We start from the raw sequence: 21,975 nt of genomic DNA on the forward strand, positions 1-21,975 counted from the left end.
TTTGACGATTAAGACAATGAATAGGAGGAAGGAGCAGGTGGGTCTCTCTAAGATGTAAACACAGGTTGAAAACTCAATTCGACTGACAATCACTATGCAGCTGTAGATCACTAGAGACTCACCTGTTGCCCCGAGAAAGATGGAGGACTAAGGTTATCGAAACCCCCCACGACAACTCCCAACCCTAGGCATACCAAGGAAGAAATCAGACAAGTAAGTGTATTCTCTTAGTTGCTGTATAATTATTTCCCATATCCGCAACACAAACTAAACGTCACCCTTCTGTTCAAGGTCATGGCCACCTACTTGACGCATGGCATAACAAGCAAAACCTCTGAAACTGACTCTAGATAGTTATTAACCCTGTCTGAGAGGTTATCTGTAAGGCTGAAAAATGGCATGACTAAAATGTTGGGAGGGAAGGTGCATGCTTTGGACCATTTTGACGACTGGCTCCAGACCAATCTCGAGCGCATGAGAGAGGTAGTTAGCAGGTTTGGGGTTAAAAGGCTTAGAGAGTTGCAGACTGTACTTATAATCCAAAACAATGCCGTGAACCTCGCCTAGGTCACAAACATGAAGACAGAATGCGAAACCTTGGCCGAGATTGACATACAGGCTTTTTCCCGTTTTGCAGAAAAAGAACGCATTGCGTAGAACGGCGTCTATATTGAATAAACAGACCATTAGAAGAAATCGTCATACCAATAGTTGCCAGATCCCTCAGGCCGCTCAGCACACCCTAGCATCCAGTCTTCCCTATCCAGCCTTGATGCTCTGATGAGCCAACAATCCTGAATATTGCAAGTATCCAGCTTCATCCACCCGCGTCTTTCGGGACTACGGTTGCCTTCATCATAACGTCCGACAGCTCGACAATCCACTAGCCACACATGGGCAGAGCCATCTTTTTGCCAGCCTTGTTTCTCTGCGAAATCAACTGCAAGGCAGAGAGGGGGCGTTCTATCAGGCAGGGCAGCAAGAGAACGGAGTGACGCAGAGTCGACCAAGAGAAAGTCGCAGAGACGGGGGCTTGTAGAGTACTCAGCAGTACTTGGATCCTCTCCCAAGGCAACAACCCATTGATCGAAGTACCTGCGAAAAGCCTTGATGTCCTCAAAGGTAGCATCGTCAAGGTTTGGCAGGTTCAGCTTGTCCTTGTCTTCAACCACTTCCACGCGGAACCGGCGCCCTAGCTCTTCATTGACTGAGCCGTTGGACTTTTGGTCAGTCGCTCCCTTCTTGCCCTAGAATGGGAACCGATCTTGATGAAGGTAGAAATGAGCCACCCATTTTTGAAGGGAGCTTCCCAATGGCGATTGGGAATAGTGCATCGGATTCTTTGGTATATACAGTGCGGAGAACTTGACACATAGTTAGCCAGGTGCCAAACTGGCGAAAACAACCCAGAGATACTGTACTTGTATAACCCCACAAGCCCTAGCCATATGTCACGCATGTTAAGTCTCTGCACATGACCATCTGATCCGCAAGCATTCTTATCCGCGATGTCGCGTGGCTATCCCGGTTTGGAACCCGAGAATGCCTGGTTTAATCGGCAGGGATTTTCTCAAACCTCTCCGTGATAGACATTTTGCCCTTTAAAATTAGCAGGCTTGAGGGTGGAAAGGGAGGTACTGATGAGACTCGGTCAAGGTGCAAGGTTAGAGGGAACTGCATTTTTATGTTGGAAGGTGGCTCAAAAGCGACCAATTCTAAACAAGCACGTATTGCTACAAGCCTATCCCTTTTACAGGATTTTTCGAACCCCCGCACTTGGAATCCGGAAACCAATCAATCAAGAAAGTCACTCCTACAAAGACATGGACTTGCCTTTGCCACTTTCCTCTCTATTCTAGGCTATGCTTAGACAACAGAAAGCCTATAACAAGTTTATAAACTGCATAAACATTCCGTCGATAGCAACGCACTTGGCTTGGAAGATTCGTCGCTCGCCAACAGCCCGCATTCGCCATGATGATCATGTTCTTGACAATCTTGACCCCTCCAAACTCGTCGTCATTGTCGGCTCTCTGGGGGATCAGTCTCCAACGGAAGAGCTTGTGTACGACAGCGTCGACGACGGCAAGGTTAGGCCGGGCGGAGAACCACGAGAGCCGGTCACGGCCGACAGCAGCGTGGGCTTTGCTGACAAAGGAACAGTTGTTGTTATGCCAGGTTTACTATGACAAAGGAATTGCTATCGGCTGCGGCTTTAGCACCTCGTCATCCTTACACTTATCCGCCATTAGAATCAGGTACAGCAGCGCCGCCGCGGGAGCCGGCATGTTGCTGGAGAGAGACGCCTTGTACGGAATGCTGGAAACGTATGGTGGATGGAACGTAAAAGTGGCTTCTGTATCGTGATCGTCGTACGTCTCGTCGTCGTTATCACGGATGCTATGTTGTTGAACAGTCGGCGCCGCATGTGTCCCGTCGTCTGTGCCGGGCGTCCCCGACGCTGCCGGAAGCGGACCGGGTTCCGGCGTGACTGCCATCCGGCTTCCGGCACCCCATACGGCTCCGCGCGTGCGTCTCAGCTCCCGCCGGTCCTGCTCAACGTCGGCCATCTGCCTGGCCGCCTGGATAGCCGTGAGAGGCGAGCTTTGTGGGACCACCGGCGTTTGCTCGTGCTCTCGGATTAGACCGCGCACTCGCGGCGTGCCAGTCGGCGTCTGCTGCAGAGCTAGACGGTCTGGGCTGGCGAGCACCGCCGAAGACGCAGGTGAGGACGCCGTCATGCCGTGGGGGTGGTGATCTTGGCTGTCGGCGCAGAACTGCAGCAGCACTAGCTCCTGGTTCGTCACCAGGAACCCGAAGCGCACCCGCGCTATGTCGGCGTACTCCTGCACCTGGCCTACGTTGTCGAGACGGCACCCTTGGGTGTGCGGGGCGATGAGGCCACCGCGCCCTGCGATTCGATTGTCGTGGACCTTGGTCTCGCCGACGAGCAGGATATGGTCGCGGATGGTAGAACCGGCTGCAAATGGGTCTTCGTTCGCAGTGCGAAGCCGCGCATCGTTCAGCTCGTCGGCGGTTCCGCGGAGGACAAGCCAGTCAGGCGTTTTCCTAGAATCCCCTGGCCTGGTCTTCTGTATGGGGTGGTGGCTGTGGATGCTGATGTCTTTGCCAAGGAGGCGCAGGATGTCGTTGATGGGCGCCATTAATGTGCTCCAGAGGCATTGGGTCTCGAAGGAGGACTCGGATGTGATGACGCGGTGGGCTTCACTAACACGCACGCGCTCGGGGAAGTACGCTAGGGAGGGTCCTGGGCCTGGAGGAGATTGTGCTTGCAAGACCTGAAGCAAGGCAGAGCGGATGGATGCCGTCTTGAGGTGGCCCCATTTCTGGGTTTTGCTAACTTCGCTTGCTCGGCTTCGAGACTGCCCACTTTTCCCCTGTGCCGAGTAAAGGGGCGAGATTGCATATTGGAGCTGGTCATCGTCTAGCGGGGCTAGATGGCGAAGAATGGGACCTTCCATATCGAGAGAGAAATTTCCAAGGTGGTTGTTGTCGAGAGTCGATTTGCAAGGTGCGGGGTAATTATTTGGACACGCAGCTTGGCGGTATGCACAACGATCAAATTGGGTATCTTCTGCCTGCCTGCTAACAATCCTAAGTCCAATCACCCTCCTCCCCAGCTGCCCCCGGTTGGTGATACCAACTAAGCTGGAACTCAATCTCTTCCATCCAAGCCTGCAATCTGCATGTCTCTGTGTCCTGCCCAGCTCCCGCCAGCGCCCCAGTCAACTGACTTTTCAGCTGCTCCAGCAGCAGCGCCGATCTGTCGCTGCCAGTCGCAGCCATGGCGAAGTCGAAAGCCCGTTTAAGTGCTTCATCCGCAAGGACATCGCCCAATACGGCGCCGTATGTATGCACTGCGGCAACCCACACATCGATAGCCTCGTCTCTCTGCTGGGGCTCCTTTGTCCGTATCGACTTCCCTGCCCGGAGGACATGAAGGTCGAGAAGGGCGAGCAAGTCCTCTTGGTCCCAGACTGCCTTTGCTGCAGTCGCGTCGGCATTCCCACCAGCCACGAGCGTGTCCGAACTTGTATCCCCAGCCCCAACAGCATCATCCGCTTTTTCTTGTCGCTGCCGGTGCAGCTGCAGAACCTCCAACGCCGACGGCAATGTCACCTGCTCCAGGAGCGCCTCCCACCGCTTGGACCGGCAGTATGTGTGTGTTGCGCACGCAGTCACCAGAACCGGTCGCACCTCTCCCAATGTTGCCGCCGCTCCTCCCATTTTGTCTTCCAATATTCGAGTCTGGATCAAGTCTTCAAGCGCGTTGACGAGAAGGCCAACGCCCGGGTAGGGACTCCTTATAAGCTGGAGGAAGTCTTCCTGCTCGGCAGCAGTAAGAGGCGTGCTGTCCAAACACCGCGTCGTTGCTTCGCGCACGCTCGTCGAGAGCACAATCTCGTCGGCAAGATCAAGCTCGCCGTCGCGGTCAGAAGTAACCCGCGGCTCACACTTCCACCATCTCTTCAGGTATAGGCGTTGAACCGAACCCGGTGTCGGCACAAGGACGATGGCGCGCCACACGTGTTGCCAGTCGATGTACAGGCGATTCCGGGCAAGGGCGCCGAGCAGTCTGCGCAGCGCGGGCTTGGAGGCTCGCAGCTGGTCTGCCGAGGCGTGCGCGAGGTCGACGGCGCCGCGGAGAGGGTCGCTGTGAATGGTCGAGGAGACGCGGTCGATGTGGTCGACGTGCGGGAGGAACTCGGTGAGGTCGGGCGCTGTCGAGATGGTTGCGAAGAGGGAGACGGCGCGCTTGAGGGAGCTGCGCGATAATTTGGTCGGTTTCGGCGGCGGCGGGGACTGGTGAGTGCTTCTGGGTACGGTTTTGCGAAGCCCAGTGTGGAGGCCGAGGACTTTGCGGCGAAGATCGTTGTTTCCGGAGCATGATGATAATGCCCCGATTTTAGGTCCCGATTTTGGACGCGTGTTGCGGCGGGTGGCGCTTTGGAGCGCATGTGCTGGCAGCGGTTGGAGAGGACTTCTAAGAGAGGGGAGGGATTCCGATTGATGACGAAGGTTAGAGCTGCTGAAATGAATGTCCATAGCGGTGGTTGGGAAAAGTACGATGCTGGTCGAGGACAGGAAGGTCGAACTTGGAGAGAAGGAACATGGATCAAAACAAACAATTGTGGTGCCTCAGGCTGTAAATTGTGGGGCTCTCAATGAACTCCGCAAGTACAAGTACGTGGAGCGGGAGTTTGCCCGTCCTTGTCGGATAAGATAAGCGAGAGATAGGCTGCAATCTGGGATGCAGATAACGATAGCGATAAGCGATAAGAGTTTGGTACGAGACAATGCGCCCTCTATCGTAACTCGTCACATTGTAGAGGTATGTACTGTGATTAGGCGGTACCATCATTTTGGCAGTGATTTTGGATTTTGGTGGGACCGTGACTTTGGCAGTACTGTTTTTGGCGGCACATGGTTTTCGTGCTGGTAGGTGAGTACCTACTGCGATTTTGGCGGTCCCGTGATTTTGGCGGCGCCTTGATTTTGAATTTTGGCGGCCCCCGTGCTTTTGGCGGCCCCCGTGATTTTGGTGGTCCCGTGACTCTTCGGTCCCGTGATTTTGGTGGCGGCCCTGGGACTGTGGCGGAACTGCGATTGTGGCGCATCGTGATTTTTGGTTGGGATTTTGGCAGACTTTGGATTTCGGCAGAACCGTGATTTTCGATATTATTTGCTAGCGACAGTGTACTGATTTACCTTAGGCTGCGCCTTTGCTTGAAAAAATGCAGGGAGTGTAACGCCTTAGTAGGGAGGGAGCGTTTTTCTGTGCTGGGCAGGTTTTACTTTTTTAGCGCGAGGCTATGGGGCAAGACGGTGATATAGCACTGGGTCTCTTAGAAGACACGCTTGGAAAGGAGGGCAAGCATTAGGCTAGGCTGACATAGCCTTGCAGCCAAGGACCACGACTGGATGGAGTGGCGAGATACTAGCATTGTTGGGACCGTCGTGACAGAAGCTAAAAAAGTCCGATCCACTCTCATTCTTCCCATCCTCATCTGTCTTCCGTGTCTGAGTATTGTCGCCCGTCAGGGCACAACTAGTCGGGGAATCGGAGGAAGTGCCCGCGGCTCCGGTAGAAGACAGTGTCGCTGCTCTTACTGGAGGGGAAGTGGATCGTCCCCGATTACGCGCTGCCCCCAGCCAAGGACAGCACCAAGATCCTGTGTATCGTGGTCCTGAAATTCCACGTTCTGCAAGTCGATAGTCAACGAGTGACGGTCGAAAGTCCCCATCATCTAACCCCAGCGCCGACAGCATCGCCAGATATACAAGATTGACCAACATGACAGTCTTGACTACTCAAGCTTGTCTATCGGCTTTATCGTCATAGCCAGCTGCTACTCCGCGCCCCGATTCCCCTTCCCAATGTCATTCACGCGCCCTGTCTGCCTGCAAAACGACCCGTCAGATTGGTGAGTGCTACATTGCCATAATACGCCTAGGCAAAGAAGGTTGCATCTTCGTGTCCACGGTAAGCCAGAGCTCAGCGATCTCAAAGCGCAAAGAGATCGAGATCGAGGGGCATGCCTTATTCTAGTCTATATCCACGACAATTTTGGATTACAGCAGCGACGCAGCTGCAAGCTCCCGCTTCCGCTTCGCCGGGTACGATAGTCTGGGGGGCTGCAACGAGGTTGTGGAGGGAGTGGCTGCGTTCGACTAGGTCTGTCAGCTGGTCTGGGAAACATAGGATGCCAAGACATCTGAAGACACCTTCTAGGTTTGGGTAAACCAACACTACCGTGTCTGATATCTCACACTTAGCCTATCAGTAGGTCTCAGAGCAAGCGTGGAACGGCTAGGTACACTCGGCGCTCTTGGAATTAGCCCTTGAGACTTTTCTCTCCGTCTCTGTGAAGCAGCCGCCCTCGCATGCGAAACGAGGTGTCAATCCGGTCTTGCTCTGGGACGTGACGTGCTACTCTGCCTCTGTACTATTGTTGTCAGTACCGGGACTAAGACCCCCATGCCTCTGCCGATGAGGGGAAGGCCCAGCTATCCGTCTCGTCTGGCGACCACCTCACGCGCCTCCAGTATGCCATCTCGGCAACCCACCGGGCGGGCCGCCCTCACCCAGCTCCAAGAACTGCCACAGTTATCTTGTGAACTGCACAACCGAATCACCACCATTTTATGTGTGTTTGAAAATCCATCCTATATTGCGGAAGTGCTTGCTAACCAGACCTGCTTGTCTCATCCGTCTCTAGACGATGAGAAATTACGTGCTTGGGCTACGGACTACTCCTGGCGGGTAGAGGACCTACGTATGGCGTGGATGTAGACCCTCCATTCCCATTCACTTCAAGCTTCCGGGTCAGATACTTAAGGTAAGGCAGTTGCGCACTATACAACTGCCATGTCCTTGACGCGACTGTCCTGCTGCGCAACGGCAAGTGGGACCGCCGTGATTGACTCTGATGGTGATATCGCCGACACGAACGGACACTTGCCGAAGAACTTGTCTGATGAGATGGCCTTATAGCTGCTGAACTTAGACTGCGCATACTTCTCATCGCCATCTATGGGCGAAACGTCTGACGGGATTATTTGCAAGAGCTTAAGCGCGCCATGGCTGAGACGACTCAGATGGAAAATGGAAAATGCATGGATGGGGCGCAGATTTAGGCAAATCTAGGGCAAGGTTACATGCACCCTTCGTTTATCAAAGCCGAAGGCAATAATATAGAACTTTCAGAAATAATGAGAACCGAGCAGTTCGAAATACCAATAAGATGGGGTTGGGGGGATTTCAAAAGGGAAAAGAAACTCAAGTAAGAAAACAAGGCCAATGGCTTCTTCCCTACTAGAGCGAAGTCGACGACACGTTGAATCTGTACGATCTACCACCCGTGCTGGATTCCTTGGTTCCCGGCATAGCGCACAGCACATCCAATAGCCTCTCTGGTAACTTCGCCTGTCTCTAGGAAGCCCATCCAGGCAAGCTCTCCCTTCCAGCCCCATGGGAAGGCCCTGGCACGTGGGAGGACAGGAACGGAACTCACCTCCCAACCGATAAGGCTCTTCCTCTGCTTGTAAATGTCCTCAATCTCGTTTCAGTCGCGCTTGGCCACGAGGGCTTGAAGCCTACATCGCCAGACACTAGTCTTTGGTTCTGGACTCTGGAAGGGCTTGGAAGTGGTGCGATCTTTAACCACGTGCTGTCAGAGACAGGCGGGTGGCGGGTATTACAGTACAACTCGAACGATTTCTTCGTTGAGGCTTTTGAGACCATCATTGCTTATAACTAGGGTTGCTCATGAACTAATTATTATGAGCAAATATGTCCATGAACAATGTTGCTCATGAGCAACCCCGTTATGAGCAAGGATACTCGTTGGTCATAAGCAATGGTTATGAGCAACTTTGCGCCGCTAGTATAGACGCTGCTAGCATGGACGCTGTTGTCGCTAGATGTGGCGGGAGCAGAGTCCGCGCACTGAGAACGACGGCGCCGGCCACCGCCTGCCGCCCGGCGCCGACGTCGTCAAGTTCTTTGCCGATTACCGCTGCAGGATCATGCGGTTGCCGCCGGCGCAGCAGCACCCTTATGTGCCGCGCGTGTTGCATCTGCCTCGGGGCCCGAACCCGGATTATATGGTCTTCTCGCGGGAAGAGATGGATGTGATGGTAGGCACTGCAGGGCTAGCATAGGCGCTTGTAGCGGTACATTCCTGTATGCAGGAGGGGTCGTAGGTGGCGGATTCACCATCCTACGCCAAGATTAAGACCCAGGCTCTCTAAAGATAGGAAGATAATGTTAGAATCATCCTAAGTAAGCTCTCTCTCTCTCTCTCTCTCTACCACACCTTGAAGGTAAGCTTTGTTCAGCGTAACCCCCTAGCTAAACAAGGGCCACATCAACAGCTATTGATCAAAGACTACCTCATCCAAAAGCGCCGCAGGAGACCCTTCTACCCCTAGCATGGCGTACACATCCTCTTCAAAACAGCCACTTGATCTCGTCCATTGCAGCTACCATCAACATTGCATCACTACCTGCAGTCTACAATGAAGACTCATGGAACCCCATAACCTGCCATGAAGCCGTAGCCGACCGCTTGCTGTGTATCGCGGTAGCAAGGTGAGAGAAAGAAAGCCCTTGAAACGACGCATTAGCACCACCGCGTAGAAATGTAATGTAAATGCCAGCAAGCATTGTCCAGTAGAATACCGCCGGAGTCTTCTATCCACCTGCCAAATATCCCTCGCTTATATCGGTCCACAATGGCACCCGGGAACAAACATGTCGTCGGTACATGACAAATAATCAACCCGCCAGGAGAAAACCCAGCCCCAGCCCCAGGAGTAATTACGGATAACCCACACAGCTTATTCTAAACAGCCGACAGAAACACTAGTCACCTAAGGCACCTTTTTCAAAACCATCAAGGCTCGGATGGGCGACCGGCTCCGGGCCGAGGGCGTCGGACTCCGCATCCTTGGCTACGCCTGGATGGATACCAGCGAGAAGGAATACATCTACAAGAGCCTCTCCAGCAGCCACTACATCAAGTGCTTTGACGTCCATCCTCAACCGCACACTTAGGCAGGCGTGCATCCCGGAGCCGCACCGCTTTGCCACCGACGCCGACCGTGACTTCCTACTAGCCGCCTACCGCACCCTCAAGCCAGGCCTGGGCCTACAGGAGTGCTCCGCTAGGCTCTGTGGCGCGGGGTTCACTGTCTGGGCACTGACTGCCGGTGATGCCTAGTGGTCTATTATCCTGTTCCTTGTGCTGTCTACCTGCTCCTCGGTTGGCCGGAACAGCGATGGTATGCCGGTCTTCTCGAACAACTTCCCTTGTCACACTATCTACGCGGTCCCCTTGGCCAATAGTAGGATTGACGGCATGCCGTTACCCGAGAACCCGGCGAGAACCATCTGGCCTGGCTTGTCAGGCACTTCCCCGACATACGGCATGAAATCGGAGCTATATTCCATGACTTGGGTTGGGGTTAAGTGGCATTAGCTTTCGGGTGTCATCGACTAATTGCAGCCAGCATGCGGGATTGTATTGGGGCAGTTTACGCTTACTCCCAGTCCACACGCAGTTCCTGTAGGCGCCGCTGTTTTCCACCTAATAAAGGTCCTCTGCATCAACCCGCCAATGGGCGACCTCGCCGGCTCGATTCGGCTACGTCGTATCACTGCGAGCGGTCGGCCTAGAACTTGGACTTCCCCCCGCCCACGATGATGCTGCCATCGTTTCGCGGGATCGAATAGTCGTACGTGGACAGGCCGTGGCGATTGCTGCACGTTTGCGGCAGGAATGGCGCTGCCCTGCCCTCAGGCACGACGATGCGGCTGCAAATACCCCGGACCGGCACGATGTGTGCTTGAGCTGCGGGGATATGTGCGAGATGTACGGCTTGGTGGATTAGCACCGTTTTGGACTTGGTCGCTGCCCATGCCGTTGTCACTTCCCAGCGGCTGTTATCCGGGGGCTTCTTAGACACGGGGGTTACCAGGGTGTGGGTCGGGAGGTTGGCTCCTTTCTCCACGGCGCCTTGCGGCATGTGTATCACCAACTTGTACGGCTATATAACCTCTGCTGGGGAGGCGCACCACTTGGTGAAACCATCTACTACTTTCTCCCTGCTCTGCAGATACGCGGGATTTGCTGCCAGATACTGAAATACGTGTATAATAAAAGATGCTTGATACCCGAACTACCAGACTAGCATCAGCCCTTTGATCCCTTAGTTCCGAAGGGCGCAGCACTTTGCACACCTTCATTTCGAACCGTAACGGCAAGCTTGAGTCTAACTAATACCGGAATATCACCCACGCCCATGAGTGGGGGCTGACTTCCTGATCCTAGGTGTCATTTGAAGCCTAACGTCTACTTCAACCTCCCCAAGTACATTAAGAAGTACGGCGTCCGCGCCGCGGTCGAGGTCGCGAGCTTCAAGATCTCGCAGGTTATGGGGGTCAAGGAGCTCGTGGAGAAGGAGAAAATCGATTACTCAAAATCTGCTGTTGCTTTACACCTTTCTGACCAGGCTAAACATACATATTAAACGCAATGCCCTACCCTTTTAACCATACAAAACATTTATTGCTTATTCCAAATGGCGGCATCGTCTGGACAATGCATAGCTAGATGTTGGCCGAGACACCAGGGTGAATTTGTTCGAGATTTGCAACAAGCTCATCGAAGAACTTCTTCTGTACTTGCTGGCCCCATTGTCCAGTTACGTGGCTTGCAGGTCTGTGGAAGGACACGTTAGCATGGCCCCAGATCACCCGGGAAATAGAGTGAAAAGGAAACTTACCTCTGGACGTGGCAGTTTGTCAAATACTGGCCGTTGCTTTCCTTACCGGCAAACACAGCGTGGACTAGAGTCCGGCTGCCCTCCTCCGTGCTCCGAGCAAGAATCTTCTCTGCCGCCCTGGCCCCAAATGTTACCATCTCCCTCCCCAGATCGGATTTACAGTAGCTGGGATTCGGGGTGTTGATTATGAAAGACTCCTTCCTGCCGGCAGCCTCGCTCCTCTGGGCCAGCTCGCGCACACCATATAGGACGAGCAGCTTACTCAGAGGATAGCGACCCGCCATGTTGGCCCTTTCCGGAATGTTTAGCCCGGCGATGATGTCCCTCTCCAGCTCCAGCTCCTTCAGCGGTGCCATGTAGTGCAGCGCACTGTTGGGGATCACAAACCGGCACAGGTTGCCTGTCTCCCGCCCGGACTCGCGCATCTTGGGCGCGAGCAGAAGGCAGAGCAAGACGGTGCTGATGACGTTGACGGTGAGCGTCTTCTCGTTGCCCTCGCTCACGCTGAACTTGCTGGTCATGATCCCAGCGTTCGCCAATACACCATCTAGACGCGGGAGCTGAGAGGAGGCGCGGCTTGCGAAGGCTTGGACGGATGCATAGCTGTCCATGTCCAGGGGCCACACTTCGATGGAGGACTCATTTCGACCGGTGGATGTGAGGAGCTGCTGCCTGGCGGCATCACCCTTGTTCGCGTTCCGTACAGCCATGATCAGTTTGCCTACTCCGAGGCGCAACAAGTGGCGGCTGGCCTCGAGCCCGAGGCCGGTATTCGAGCCGGTCACGATGATGATTTGCTCTGACAGTTCGGAATTTGCTTTGGGGGTGGGAAGGCTGATGAAAAGGTTTGAGAGGACTGTGGAACCAGCTCCGTGAAGTGCTGAAAGGGCTGACGGCATGATGACCTGTTTTTCTTGTGTTGCTAACAAATTTGATGATGGAATCCTTAACTAGCTCTCAATGACTAGAAAGGGGAGAGAGGGAGGAGACAGCCTTAAGAGGCTGCCTCATTCATTATATAAAGGTTTCGACGTGGGCATCTACCTGTCTTTGCACAGCGTACTATGATTCTTCATACCACTATTGCCCGGATATAATATGTCCTGGCGCTAACACTAAGCCATGTCGGGGCTGACGAAATGCCAAGTCCGAGCTCCGACCACGCCTTGTTTGGACCAGAATCTGACCTAAGTGCCCCGACACCGGCTATCGACATGCGGGGTTAATATCTCCGGTCCAGACCCCGCTCCCTAGACTCCCAAACTCCGCCACGATCTGGACCCTAGACAAATGTTATTTGGCTAGACACTCTGCACTTGCCGATTCCCTCAACCAATCCTTATAATTCGCCTGCTACCATGGATTCCAGCCGTACCAAGGTTGAGAAACGAAACAGACCACCAGTCTCTTGTGAGCCATGTCGTTCTAGAAAGTAAGCCAGCAAAGTTTTGATATTTCGAGCGATTATGAGCTTATCGTTCCATCACAGATTGAAATGTAATCGTGCTTCCCCATGCGATACGTGCATTAAGAGGAATCAGGCACCATCATGTCAGTACGCGACCAATGCCAATCGCGGCAAACCCGGTGTTTTTAAGAAGAGCAACGTCACCGACCGACTGAAGAACCTGGAAGATTTTGTTTCTTCATTCCTGGTGGACGATGTTGCCGTCCAACCGCAAACCCAGACGAACCCCGGCATTGCGTCCGGTAATCAGAGGGTCACCCCAGCACCCCCCGGGTGGCTGAGTTCTGCACTGGATCTTGGTTCCGGTTGCAGTGTCCAGAGTAGCCAAGACGAGACTATTAGCATTGAGACGCCCCGTGTGCTCGAGTCTCGAGACGGCCAGGTTAATTATGTCGACCCCAGCCACTGGTTGTCTATCTTGGAAGACATCAAAGAAATTCGAGAACATCTCACACCATCGGACAGCTCAATTCTGCATGATGGGCTAGGCAACGGCGGCAGTCCTCTTTGGGAGCCTGAAGCCAGCTTCCTGTTCGGCTTCAACCAGAATCCGAGTCTCCACGAGATCCTCGCTTCTCTACCACCGCAGCCAGTCTGTGACAGGCTGCTTTCTCATTATTTTGGTTCCCGATTCATGGTTCTTGGTAAGCAGCCTCGCCTCATCACAGCTAGGGAATCACTTGCTAAAACGGATTTGGTACCTAGGCATTGTCCATCCAACAAAGTTCCAAAAAGAAGTGCGTCTCTTTCCTTGACCAGCGTGGGAGCAGCTGAGCTGACGCTTCTACTCAGTATGAAAAGTTCTGGGAGGCGCCTTCCAAGGCGCCCACGCTCTGGATTGCACTTCTCTTTGCCGTGCTGAGCTTGACCGCAATCCTACGGCAGCTGGCTAAGCCCGGCGAGACCGAATCCGACGCAGCCATGCCTTCGGTGAAAATATTGCAGCAGAGAACGGCGCAATGTCTTATCCTGGGCAAATACACCACTGCCAACGCGTACGCGCTCGAGGCATTTGTCTTGCATTTTCAGAGCTGCTATTTGAGTCAGACAACCCCTCCAATCCACCTCTGGTTCGAATTCGGCACGATAATTCGATTAGCGTTCCGGATGGGATGCCACCGCGACCCAATCAACTTGCCCGGCATCTCGCCTTTTGACGGAGAAATGCGCCGCCGAGTCTGGCTCAATATATTCCAAGTTGAAGCTTTGATGTCCTTTCAGCTGGGATTTCCGACCATGATACCTACCGAGTACTGTGACACTCAAGTCCCAAGAAATCTCGAGTATTCCGATCTCTATGTCGAGATGGAGACCCTGCCACCCGGTCGACCGCTATCCCAGAACACTCCTGTCCAGTACACGATCGTCAAAGCAAGCGTGATGGAGGTATTCAAGAAGATATCTGCTCACACACAACATCTCACCGCACCGAGCTACCACACAACGCTTGCACTCGACGGCGAGATGAGAGAAGTGTACGGCAACCTCCCCGAATGCCTCAAACGTCGAGACGTCGGGCGCTCCTTCATGGACCACTCCAGCCTCATTCTAGATCGCTGCACAATCGAGCTTCTCTACCTCAAGGCCCTCGTCGTTCTCCACCGAAGATACATCAACTACGAGCCAGACAACCCCCGCTTCGAGCCCTCCCGCCGCGCCTGCATGGAAGCAGCCCTCGACATCCTCGCCCGCCAGGCAGACATTCACCACGCTTCGCGTCCCGGCGGCCGCCTCTGCGAGGACAAGTGGATGGTCTCGTCGCTGACAGCGCACGACTTCCTGCTCGCCGCCATGGTCGTCTGCCTAGGCCTGTCCGTCCGCATGCGCTCTGCCGCGGAGAGGGAACCAGGCTTCGGCGGCACCAGGGAGTACCGCGCCCTCCAGACCTCGAGGCAGATATGGGGCGCCGAAAGCACAAACTCGCCCGACGCACGCATTGCGGCTCTCGCCCTGGGACTAATGATCGACAAAGTGACAGAGCACAATGACGTGCGCGCGCGGTTGAACGCGCTACCCCCCGCAACGCTGCCGCAGCCGCCCTCTCCGCAAGTTCCCCCGGCTGTCTCTGCAGACTTTGAACTGCCTTATGCAGAGACAATGTCAGGGATGATTGATGGGTTAGAGACTCTAAACTGGGTAAGTCGTCTCTATTTATGTGCAATGTGGTGTAGTAGATATTTCTTTTTGCTAATACTATGGATATAGAATCTGCTAGACAAATATTTTCAAAATCCAAACACGGAAACGCTATATCTAGATCCGTGGAGCGTGGATGTGGATATGTCTTCTGACTTTCCTAGTTTGGGGTGAACTAAGATAAAGGCTATAGGGTTTTCTTAAAGGTGTCTCCTAGACTTTATAATGTTAGCAGCTTAAAAATTAAAATAAAAAATAAATAAGATGATTTGTCCGAGTCACATACTTTATCACGTAACTCAAGTCCCAGGGTGCCTCGCAGGCCATGTTGTACGCCACTAGGCTAATAGATGAGGACCTCTAAAAGCCGCAGATTGGCATCTCCAGCGTGTGCGCGGTTCTATCACTCCATGGCCCTAGTCCATACACAGGTGGTGAAAGTGTTGACGGTTGTATCGAGGCGGCTCTTCGAGTTTCGTTGCTAGCATTGCCGCCTTGAGGAGGGTTGGTCTGCCGTGATAAGCTCGTCTTATTCATTAGGATAGTGCTTTAGATGACGGCAAAATCCCGAGGTAGGGTTGCTTACCAATAGCGCTTCAAGTCGACTAGCTTTGTTGTAAAAGCCTGCCATGTACTATCATTTCCGCTCTCTTGGTTATATTCCACGGCATGGCATTAAGTTTGTCGTCGACTAGGTCTTGTACCAATGCAAGCCTATAAACCTAAATCTAGACGCAGTAGGCAGCCTAAACATTATTAGACAGGTTGTTTAGCTTAAACAACCGCAGGTTCCTATAGAAAGGAGAGCTATGCACAGGCCATTCACGCTAAACAACCTTCACGTCAAACAACTAGTAAGATTAGGCGAAATTTTTCTCAATAGGGGTTTGGAAGACATGAGGTTAGATTAAAGTAGCAAGGGTTGACAATTAAAACAAAAAGAAGCAACTATTGCTATACAAGCAAAAGATAGTAGATAGCAGGTTAAAATGGCATTGACTTGCAAGACTTTTCAGCTTGAAGAGACTGTCTAACTATATAAGCTACGCAATATGCTGCTTTGCTTAATCTGCAATGCAAGCATTAAGCTAGGCAATGGTATAAAGTTGCACTTTTGCAACTAGCACAAGCTAAAGGGCAAAGAGCTACAAGTAGTATTGTCTTTTGCATTGTCAACAATGTATCTAAGCAATCTAGCAACTGTAAAGCTGCTGCATAATAATAGCATGCTAATTAAAGACTTGCTGCGTCTAAAAGGCTATAGTTGCACAAGCTGCTAGCACTTGACAGTCAATAAAAAGAATGCAATGACATATTAGATAGTTAAGGGTTATATGCTAGCAAAAAGGCTAGGCTAGACAGTTGTCTTGCTATAGTCATTTGGCTAACAAAGGCATATGCAGTACTAGATTATAGCTAAGCATAGCAGTAATGATAAGGATAGCATTGACAATAGAAAATGTAAGGCGCTGCTAGCTGCAATGCAAGTATGCAAAAAGTATTTGCAGAAAAAGGCAGACAAGTAGCATAGGAAGATAGAAAAGCCTAGCAGATTAGACATAACATTGCTATAGGTTGCATATATAAAGTAGGCAAAGCATTTAAGGCAGCATAACTAGGCAGCAATCTAGGCAGCTAGGTTAGCTTTAATAATAGCAGCGTTTGAAAGAAAGAAGCGCAATTGCAAAAAGGTAAAGAAGAATTGGCAACTTAATGTACTAGTTGATAGCTTTGAATAAAAACTAAGATAGTATGCTAAAAGAATTAACTGCATGCTATTACAGTTGCTAAAGTAGCTAGCAAGCATAGATTTGACAAAGCTAGTAGGTAACTTGTTTTAGATAAAAGACAAAGACAAGACTTAGGAATTCTACTATAAGCAGTATTAGTAATACTTATGCTACTATATGCAAGTGTTTATGCTAAGCTGCTTGCAGGCATAGCAAAAGCATAAGGTGTTGTTTAATAACAAGCAATGGCAGATGCTGCATGCAATGGTGTAAAGGCTTAACAAAGCGCAAGATGGCAACAAAGAGGTGCTAGCAGCGCTTGACAAGGCTATGTTTAACTTTTGCATCTGCTTAATCAAGCAAAAGTTAAGCAAATAGGCATATATAAGTCTACTGCTTTACTTTATAGTAGTACTAGCAATTAACATAATAGTGTAAAAGTAAAAGCTAGTATACTTGTTTACACATAACTTGGCTAGTTTCTTGTAATGCAGTTAGATGTTAATGCTAAAACACTTATTTGCAGCATATAACTAGAAAGGTTTGCATAGATATGTGGATAATCTAGGCTTTAGCAATAGCTTAAGGTTAAAGTTTAAGTATAGCTATAGCGATATGAAAGATAATATAGCTGCTAAAGCAATTGACAACTTTTACAAAGGTTACTAGCAGTAGCTTGTTAATAGGTTATACATAGTCATTAGCATAATTATTAAGTAGATGTTGTTGACATAGTGAATGGAAAAGGCATAGGCTGCTTTAGGCTAGGATAAGTCAGCTTTAGACTAGATTTTCTACGCTTCTATATAAAAGCGTGATTAAGGCTTCAAATTGTAAGATTATTATCAATTATGCAGACTTACATAGATTTACAAGCAGCACTCTTTATACCTTAGTTATTTTGAGGCTTTCTATGCAATAATACTTGATTTACTGCATTTTATTTCTTCCTTACGCCTTTAATTTAATTAATTACGCTACTAGCATTTTCTTACCTTACTTACACAACTAGATTTAGGCACTACTGCAAGACGTATTAAAGCTAATCAAGGTTACCTAACTAGTCATATATGCTAGAAGTAAGAAAAAAGCACAATTTTATCTACTTGCTAGCTAATTATATAGCTACTGCTATTAAAGCCTACGCTTTAGAAGCAATATACTACATTGAGAGGTAAGTAGGTAGGTAGTTTTATATCTCTCCTCTTTATATTTAAGAGGCAATCTAGGATTGATTTAAAAGGCTTACTAGAAGGCTGCAGTCTAATTAAACTACGCAACTATAAGAAAAGCCAAAGCATTTGCTTAACCTTAAAGGCTTCTACCCCCAAATATGGCGACGAGCACAGGCTGTGCTTGAAGAAAACGTTATGTAATTTGAAATGGCGCTAGTAAAGACAGGGGGCAGAGCTTGTAGAGAAATAGAAGGCAGAGCTTGTAGACATTTTCAGCAGTAAAATTGACAAAATCAGTATGTGCATAAAGCTTAAATGCAGGCGAAATCTTTAGTGCTATTTTCAAGTTAGTAAAATGCTTGTAGGTAGGAAAAGCTGTAGGTTTTGTTTGTTAGCATTACCTAAGCTAGTGTGGCGTTATAGGGGCTAACGATGCATTAGCCTGTTGTCTAGGGTGAATAGAGGCAAATGGTGGTGTAAGGCTATAGTTGTAACCATTTAGTAGTTAGCCAAGACATGCATTTAAACCACTATAGAGCTGTTTGTTTGTTTGCCTAAATACTTGTTTCTAATATGCAAGTGTGGAATCAGATGCGTAGCAGGCAAGGTTGTTAGTCATTTGCAAGCAAAGCATAAGTCTATCAAGCTTGGCAAACAGTTAAGGATTGCGGAATTGATAAGCCAAATCCTAGACATTACAAAAACCTAGGATGAGTTGAAAGAGTTCAAGTTCCTGCTACCTACTATCCTACCTATCTTGTTTATTAAGCTACTAGTTGTTGGTTTAAAGTGCAACTGATGCAACTTTGTCAGCATAGAGGTGAAAAAGATGCAGCAATATTGCTAGAATGATTATAGATAGGCGAATGATTAGAGTAAGAGTAGTAATGTAGTAAAAAGAGCAAAGCAAAAGCAGGTCATGCTGTAAATAACAGGTATGCATTGTTAGCGATTTTTCTAGTTAGGCTTTAGAAGCAGTTGGTTTAAGGTTGGCTAGGGTAGCAAGCTAGCAGTGGTAGCAAAGGTAGGTGCAGAAATATTGGAGGAGCAGCTGACATAAATCTATGCAACCTAGACAGTGCAGTTTAAGTCAAAGAGGCAGTTGATTAAGGCAGGCAACGAGAAGGCTAAGCTAAATAGGTGGTTAGACTGTATTGGTTAGCTGACGCATTTAAAAGGTTTAGACCTAGCTTGGTTGCGCAGCATAGTTAAGCTAATTAGCAAGGATAAGGTGGTGTTGCAGTGGATGTGGGAAAGCATAGAGCAGGTGATAAAGCAGGCAAAGAGGGTAGTAGTAAAGCAGCGCAGGCATGCAATATTGTTTGAGATTAACAAAAAGGAGGTTTACATTAAGCAAAAGAAGCTGTTTGATAGGTAGATAGAGGAGGATATGTAGGCAGATTATAAAGAGGTGTATTGCAAGTTGTTGTGTTACATGCAGCAGACATAGAAATAGGATAATAAAGACTAGCTGCTGTATGTATTCACTAAGAAGCAAGGTAATTTGTTTGACAAGTTTTGCAAGATAGTGGAAAAGCGTGTGCAGATAGAGAGCATAATGCTGTTAGATAAGGTAGAATGGCAGGGGCGTAAGGACTAGGCAGACTAGGCAGACTAGTTGTGTTTAGATGCAATAGTTGCGTTTTTTGACTACTAATACAAAGACATGCTATATAAGAGTGTGTTAATTAGCGGTTTGGCAGTGTTAAGATTGCGCGATGACAATGGTTAGTATAGGCTAGAGGATTACACGCCAAAGTATTTGGCAGTTATCAAGGTGGCGCAGATGTTGGTTGTGTATTAGTTAGTAGTTAAGCAGCAGGATAAAGTAGCAGCGTTGGAAAAGACAATAAGTGCAAAGGAGGCGCAAGAGGTAGCAACTAGGTTGTTCAAAATCACCTAGCTAAAGGTTAAGCAGTTTATAACAGTTGTGTCAGACAAGTCTAAGCTAAGCCTAATGGATTGGATATTCAATTCACGCATGTATAAGATGCAGGTCTGGTTTACAATGCTAGCAGCAGAGACAGTTGATTAGGTTAGGGATTGGATTATATACTAGCAGATAAAGATTAAGACAAACAATTTGGCAGATATGTTGCATAAGATAGTTAGAGAGGTAAGGGCTAAATTAAGCAAGCTGTTAATAGTAGAAGGCAATGATTTTAGGTTAGTGCTAGCAATTAAGTAGAGGTAGATAGAGGATGACTATAGCAAGGACTAGGTTAGATATTTATTTTTGCAAGATGATTGCAATGAGTGGTTGGCAAAGGGTTAGAGTTGGGTGGTGCGGCAGATTTTGCAGCAGGCAGATAAGTAGAAGGAGTAGATGGCAGTAAAAGGCAGCGACAAGATGCTATACTAGGCTAAGGCAGTGCGCAAGTATAGGTTAGCAGTGGAGCAGTTCTGGGAAGGGTTATTGCAATTGATGCATATGTTGGGAGAGATGCTAGCATAGTTGTGAGAGATTATAGAGATATAGCACTGCAACATAGTGTATGGCAAGATGCGTAACATATTAATAGACTAAGGCATGGCAAGTTTTGTAGTGTCATATCACAAGAATTACTGCAGCATAGGCAAGGTCAAGGTTATACACTAGTACTTGCTGCGCAAGGTAGGCAAGTTGTTAGTGTAGTATTTGTAGTTAGTGTTGCTGTTTTGGCAGCAGGTGCAAGAGATGGTCAAAGAGGCAGACAAGCCAAGTGCGTTTTTGTAGGCAGATGAGATTGTAAAGCGCAAGGACAAGGCTATTAGGAAGGCAGAAGTTGGAGCAAAAGAAGGCAAGGTTGGAGACAAAAGAGAGGCAGAGGATAAGGTTACATAGGCAGTGTGGATCTAGAAGCAGAAGTAGATACTAGACTAGATGCAGCAGATTATGTAGCAGCATAGCAGGCAGTATTTAAAGGCGCAGGTTGGCATAAGCATGTAGAGGCATATTGCGATTGCAATTTTGAACTGGTATTTAAACAAGGCGTTTGGAAAAGACATAGGCAAAGATAGCAAGTTTGACAAGGACGACAAAGGCATGTTAGATAGCATTTGGGATTTGCAGGCTAGACATAGCATGCATGTGGCAGGGATGATATATATGCAGAAGTTGCAGCAAGAGGTGTTTAGGATAGTTGCGTGGTAGGATTGGTTTTAGGCAATTAGCTAGAAGTAGCATTGATTTTTCAAGTTTAGCGTAGAGGATAAAATTGCAAAGTTAAGGTTAGGGAGGAAATAGAAGCTAGACGTGTTTAACAGCATGCAAGAGGAGGCATAGTTCTGGCAGTTTATGCAGTTGCAGCAGGTAGATATAGAAGGTTAGTTAAGGGTTATGATAGGAAAGAAGGCATAGTTTTGCAGCATGCAAGAGAGGGTGATTTAGGCAATCATCTAAGGAAAGAGTCTGATTGTGTAGGTGGCAGGGATAGGGAAAGGTAAAAGCATGTTATTCATGTTGCTAGCGTTTTGTTTGCTAGAAGAAGTGACAATTGTGGTAGTGCTGTTAGTAGCATTGCGAAAGGATTTGTATAGGCAGTGCAAGTTATGCAAGATCAATTCACATGTTTGGCAAAGCTAAGAGGCAAACTAAGCAGCATTGATTATATTTGTAACGCTAGAGTTGGCAGTAACAAAGGGTTTCTAGTCATTTGTCAACTAGTTGCAGGCGCAGGGGCAGTTAGACTAGGTTTTTGTAGACAAGTGTCACACAGTGTTAGACAGCAATAGGATATTCTAGCTGCAGTTAGGCAAGTTAGGCAAAGTGTTGTGGAAGATAAAGGTGCAGGTGGTGTTTTTAATAGCAACATTGGCGCTAGCAGATGTAGAGGAGTTTTTTGCAAGGATAAGAGTAGACAGGCGGCAGGTTTGTTTGTTTAGGTTAGCAATGATAAGGAAAAACGTAGGTTATTGGGTAAAAAGAGTTTCAATAGTGGAGGTAGAAGACAAAGAGGTATGCTAGGTTATATAGAGAAGGTTGGAGAAGTATAAGAGTAAGAAGATGATTGTATATGGCAGAGAGGTTAAGCAAGTAGAATGGTTAGGCAAGTTATTGTCATGTCTAGTATTTTACAGCAAAGTAGATACAACAAAGGGCAAGACATGGCGGTTAAGGGAGTAAGTCAAGGGTAGTTGAGTAATTGTGACAACAAATGCGTTAGGGATAGGCATT

At 49.2% G+C, this 21,975-nt stretch overlaps 9 protein-coding genes across 9 annotated transcripts; 5 read left to right on the plus strand and 4 right to left on the minus strand.

Annotated features, from left to right (window-relative positions):
* Positions 1–686: 686 nt before the first annotated feature.
* Positions 687–1,482, minus strand: QBC33DRAFT_582207 (uncharacterized protein; the record flags this gene model as incomplete). The annotated part of the gene is made up of 4 exons (XM_060431326.1): positions 687–1,234; positions 1,290–1,364; positions 1,422–1,440; positions 1,480–1,482. The coding sequence occupies 4 exons, from the start codon at positions 1,480–1,482 to the stop codon at positions 687–689; spliced, it is 645 nt and encodes a 214-aa protein (XP_060277914.1).
* Positions 1,483–1,682: 200 nt separating this feature from the next.
* QBC33DRAFT_520213 (uncharacterized protein) lies at positions 1,683–5,639 on the minus strand (the record flags this gene model as incomplete). The annotated part of the gene is made up of 5 exons (XM_060426352.1): positions 1,683–1,715; positions 1,932–2,148; positions 2,185–3,454; positions 3,756–4,982; positions 5,477–5,639. 5 exons carry the CDS (start codon positions 5,637–5,639, stop codon positions 1,683–1,685), a joined length of 2,910 nt encoding a protein of 969 aa, XP_060277915.1.
* Positions 5,640–8,314: 2,675 nt separating this feature from the next.
* Positions 8,315–8,685, plus strand: QBC33DRAFT_564509 (uncharacterized protein; the record flags this gene model as incomplete). The annotated part of the gene is made up of 2 exons (XM_060430390.1): positions 8,315–8,371; positions 8,446–8,685. The coding sequence occupies 2 exons, from the start codon at positions 8,315–8,317 to the stop codon at positions 8,683–8,685; spliced, it is 297 nt and encodes a 98-aa protein (XP_060277916.1).
* Positions 8,686–9,430: 745 nt separating this feature from the next.
* On the plus strand, positions 9,431–9,746 carry QBC33DRAFT_564510 (uncharacterized protein; the record flags this gene model as incomplete). The annotated part of the gene is made up of 2 exons (XM_060430391.1): positions 9,431–9,546; positions 9,581–9,746. 2 exons carry the CDS (start codon positions 9,431–9,433, stop codon positions 9,744–9,746), a joined length of 282 nt encoding a protein of 93 aa, XP_060277917.1.
* A 451-nt stretch (positions 9,747–10,197) lies between these two features.
* On the minus strand, positions 10,198–10,551 carry QBC33DRAFT_564511 (uncharacterized protein; the record flags this gene model as incomplete). Its single annotated transcript, XM_060430392.1, has 1 exon — positions 10,198–10,551. One exon carries the CDS (start codon positions 10,549–10,551, stop codon positions 10,198–10,200), a length of 354 nt encoding a protein of 117 aa, XP_060277918.1.
* Positions 10,552–11,013: 462 nt separating this feature from the next.
* QBC33DRAFT_502373 (uncharacterized protein) lies at positions 11,014–12,424 on the minus strand. The gene is made up of 2 exons (XM_060425726.1): positions 11,311–12,424; positions 11,014–11,246 (listed from the first exon to the last, which is right to left on the minus strand). Exons 1-2 carry the CDS (start codon positions 12,207–12,209, stop codon positions 11,135–11,137), a joined length of 1,011 nt encoding a protein of 336 aa, XP_060277919.1. The 5' UTR covers positions 12,210–12,424; the 3' UTR covers positions 11,014–11,134.
* A 160-nt stretch (positions 12,425–12,584) lies between these two features.
* On the plus strand, positions 12,585–15,278 carry QBC33DRAFT_614721 (uncharacterized protein; the record flags this gene model as incomplete). The annotated part of the gene is made up of 6 exons (XM_060432608.1): positions 12,585–12,742; positions 12,800–13,422; positions 13,484–13,515; positions 13,571–14,767; positions 14,813–14,914; positions 15,219–15,278. Exons 1-6 carry the CDS (start codon positions 12,669–12,671, stop codon positions 15,276–15,278), a joined length of 2,088 nt encoding a protein of 695 aa, XP_060277920.1. The 5' UTR covers positions 12,585–12,668.
* Positions 15,279–20,748: 5,470 nt separating this feature from the next.
* Positions 20,749–20,952, plus strand: QBC33DRAFT_462864 (uncharacterized protein; the record flags this gene model as incomplete). Its single annotated transcript, XM_060425095.1, has 1 exon — positions 20,749–20,952. A coding segment is annotated over one exon (204 nt), but the record flags the coding sequence as incomplete, so codon positions are not given.
* A 270-nt stretch (positions 20,953–21,222) lies between these two features.
* Positions 21,223–21,384, plus strand: QBC33DRAFT_462856 (uncharacterized protein; the record flags this gene model as incomplete). The annotated part of the gene is made up of 1 exon (XM_060425093.1): positions 21,223–21,384. A coding segment is annotated over one exon (162 nt), but the record flags the coding sequence as incomplete, so codon positions are not given.
* Positions 21,385–21,975: the final 591 nt, after the last annotated feature.

Source organism: Phialemonium atrogriseum (assembly GCF_030411735.1).
Source record: "Phialemonium atrogriseum strain 8032-3 unplaced genomic scaffold QBC33scaffold_59, whole genome shotgun sequence".
Taxonomy (NCBI): Eukaryota; Fungi; Ascomycota; class Sordariomycetes; order Cephalothecales; family Cephalothecaceae; genus Phialemonium; species Phialemonium atrogriseum.